A 3,224-nucleotide genomic window follows, 5' to 3' on the forward strand; every position below is an offset into this window, starting at 1 on the left:
GGAACATCCAGGCCTGCCCGTGGGTCTCCTTCCTCTCCTTGAACGTCCCCATCCCCCATGACGGGACAATCACTCTGTCCCGGGGCTCCAACCTTCCCTCTGCTAGATCGGCCTGTCAGCACGAACTTCCTCACACGAAACTGAAATCCATTCCTGGAGCTTCAATCCTTTGACCCTAGTCCTACCCTTTGGGGCCCTACAGATGAGGGAACATCCCTCTTCCTCGGAGCACCCTCTGGGTGTTGTACGATGATTATTTCCCGCCCCTTAGTCCTCTCCAGGCAAACTGTCCCCAGTGTTCTCCGGCACAGCTCACGGGACAGGGCGTCAAGTCGTGACCCATCTCGGTTCTTCCTTTCTGGTCATTAGTCAGCAAAGGAGAGGCCTGGAGCCATGGCCATGACCTGTACCCAGGCAGCTGACGGGTCGGGACAGGGAGCTGTCACCTACTCCCGCCTCCCGCCCTCCCCGCCCCTCTGCCCTGCAGGGACATCGCTAACAACCGCCGGGAGCTCCGCCGCCTGGGCATCACCCACGTCCTCAACGCCTCGCACAGCAGGTGGCGGGGCACGCCCGAGGCCTACGAGGGGCTGGGCATCCGCTACCTGGGCGTGGAGGCGCACGACTCGCCCGCCTTCGACATGAGCGTCCACTTCCAGACGGCGGCCGACTTCATCCACCGGGCGCTGAGCCAGCCTGGAGGTAGGAGCCAAGGCGGGCTCGGCGACAGGGGCAGTGGCATGACATCTGCTCGGGAGGCCACGTGAAGGGGAGAGAGGTACTACCAGGGGCATTTTTTTCCAAGGCCATACATAAAAAGGCAAGAAGGAAATCATCCAAACCGCTCAGAGTGGCAGGTGGCACCTGGCTGGAAGGTTACGGGCGATATGGCTGTTCAATTTTAGGTGTTTTTTTTGTTTGTTTAAACATATTTCTATACTTTCCAATTATTTTTACCTTGGGCATGGTAAGAATGCCTTGGTGATCAGAAAAAAATACATATGTAAATAAAAACATATTCGGTGGTTGAGAGAAGCAGCCAGATGGAAGGGGCAGGGGCCTGGGAGGGCCAGGGCTGCCGCCGGGGTGCTCTGCATGCAGCCGGGCGCACGGCGGCGGGGGGTCCCCAGCCTGAGCCCTCTTCAGGCTTGGGGACGCTGCTCTGCGTGTCACTCTGGCAGGCCTCTCCCCCCAGCTGGCCGCTCACCCTACGGCCTCCGGCCGTCCCCAGCCCAGCGCGTGCCGCTGTCTCTCCCCACAGGGAGGATCCTGGTGCACTGCGCCGTGGGGGTGAGCCGCTCGGCCACGCTGGTGCTGGCCTACCTCATGCTGTACCACCGCCTCTCCCTCGTCGAGGCCATCAAGAAGGTCAAGGACCACAGAGGCATCATCCCCAACCGGGGCTTCCTGCGGCAGCTCCTGGCCCTGGACCGCAGGCTGCGGCAGGGTCTGGACGCCTGAGCGGAGGGCGCGGGAGGCCAGGCCAGGCCCGCGGGGGGTCCCCGGCTCCCAGCTGGGGAGAGGAGGTCCCGGTGGCAGGTGGCGGGAGGCCCAGATGGCCCATCCTCCCGTGGTGGCGGGAGAGGGAGGCCTGGGCCCGGGGCTGGGGGCAGTGGGCAGAGCGTGGTGGGCGGCAGACCAGAGGCCGAGGCGGCGGGGTGTGGGCAGAAGATGGGGTTCGGGCACCGCTGCGCCCCAGCCAGGGGCTCCCAGGGACGCGCGGTCCCTTCCCCTCTTGGTGCCCGAGCGCTCCCGTCTCTTGTTTGCCGAAACGCAAGGGTCGCCTCTGTGCTGTGCCCGTGCCGGGCGTGCAGGGCAGGGTGGCGTGGAGACCGCCCCGGCGACAGACGCACACGGCGACAGACAGACACACGGCGCGCAGAGCTGCGGAGCCAGAGCGACGACCCGCAGAGCGAGCGGGGCCGGGAGGGCTGGCACCGCGCCCTCGGGGGCTGCTCGCGCCCAGACGTCAGGGGCGCTGGACGGGGGGTCACACGGTCACCGCTCACTGCGCGCGGGTGTCTCGAGGAAAAATAAAGAGGGGGGAAGCAAAGAGTGTCTTGAAGTCATTGACAGTTTGAAAGAGTTCTGTACCTCTCTCCCGGGAACGCCATCCTGGTGGGGACAGCGACAGTTCCCGACTCCCTCTCATCAGTGGCAGGACCCCACCAGCCTACGGACCCCGGCAGCCTGCAGATGCCACCAGCTCTGAGACGCCGCCCTTGAGCTGCTATTCCCACCTCGTCCACAAGGGGGCGGCAGAGGACCAAACGCGTCAGATTTGCAGCCACTTTCTGTCGCTGCTCAGGCGACACACCCTGCACCTCTCAAGCTTAAAACAGGTCTCTGTTCACACGCTTACGCATGTAAGAAATAGAACTTTATTTTTTTTTTTCAGAAAGTCAGCTTTATTTCTATCCACAGTCCCCATCCTGAAGCGGTAACAGAATATTAATCTTAAATCAGTCTCAGCCCTAAATCTCCTACACTTAGGGGTTTGGGTTTTGCCTGGTGCTTAGGTATTGGGGGGCGGGGAGTGGAGATGTAATTTCTTTCTCTTCTAGTCTTAACAGATTTGCTTCAAAGGAATGTAACACAATTTTATTAGTAAGCTTAATCAAAAATTAGACCCAATAACTAGAAAGAATAACATGTTCTTTCTGTGACCCAACTGCCAAATCGCCACCACATCCCCCCTTTTAAAAAGGGCATGTCCCCAGAACAGAATATATGTCTGGATGGGGAAAGGGAATGGAATGGAAGCAAAAGGAAAAAATACAGAGGAAAAAGTATATTAATATATCCAAAGTGCATATTCTACCCCCAAAGTGTTGAAACTCAGAATTTTAAAGTTGGAAGGTGCCTGCATAGATGACCCATTTCTACTCTCCAAAAAGGCATGAATAAATCACCTTTTCAGTATCTTTGGCCTTAGTCATCAAGCATTTGCTTAGACATCTTTAATGATATGGAACCATTATGTAATTCCCACGCCATTTCACCAGCTCTAAATACTGGAAATCTCTGCCTCACACACACATAATGCGATCATGCTGTGGGGGTAGTGAAAATGAATTAGGGAATTGGGGGAAGTCACTTTGCCTCTTCCCCATCTATTTGCCGGCAGTCGTTCTGGCTACTTCCATGAGGTGGTCGTGATCACTTAATTAGATAAAAGCCCAAGCAAGGTCAGCATCTAACAAGTGCTCTTGCTCTTACTCTGT

General features: G+C 57.7%; 1 protein-coding gene across 1 annotated transcript in view; it reads left to right on the top strand.

The window, feature by feature from the left end:
- Positions 1–2,053, top strand: part of DUSP26 (dual specificity phosphatase 26 (putative)) — a 4,759-nt gene extending 2,706 nt beyond the window's left edge. The window contains exons 2-3 of the mRNA XM_008580955.1: positions 488–702; positions 1,262–2,053. Of these exons, the coding sequence (XP_008579177.1) occupies positions 488–702; positions 1,262–1,461 (415 nt within the window). The 3' untranslated portion in view covers positions 1,462–2,053. The remainder of the gene's footprint in view (positions 1–487; positions 703–1,261) is intronic.
- Positions 2,054–3,224: the final 1,171 nt, after the last annotated feature.

The sequence above is a fragment of the Galeopterus variegatus genome, unplaced genomic scaffold (genome assembly GCF_000696425.1).
Source record: "Galeopterus variegatus unplaced genomic scaffold, G_variegatus-3.0.2 Scaffold2222, whole genome shotgun sequence".
Taxonomy (NCBI): Eukaryota; Metazoa; Chordata; class Mammalia; order Dermoptera; family Cynocephalidae; genus Galeopterus; species Galeopterus variegatus.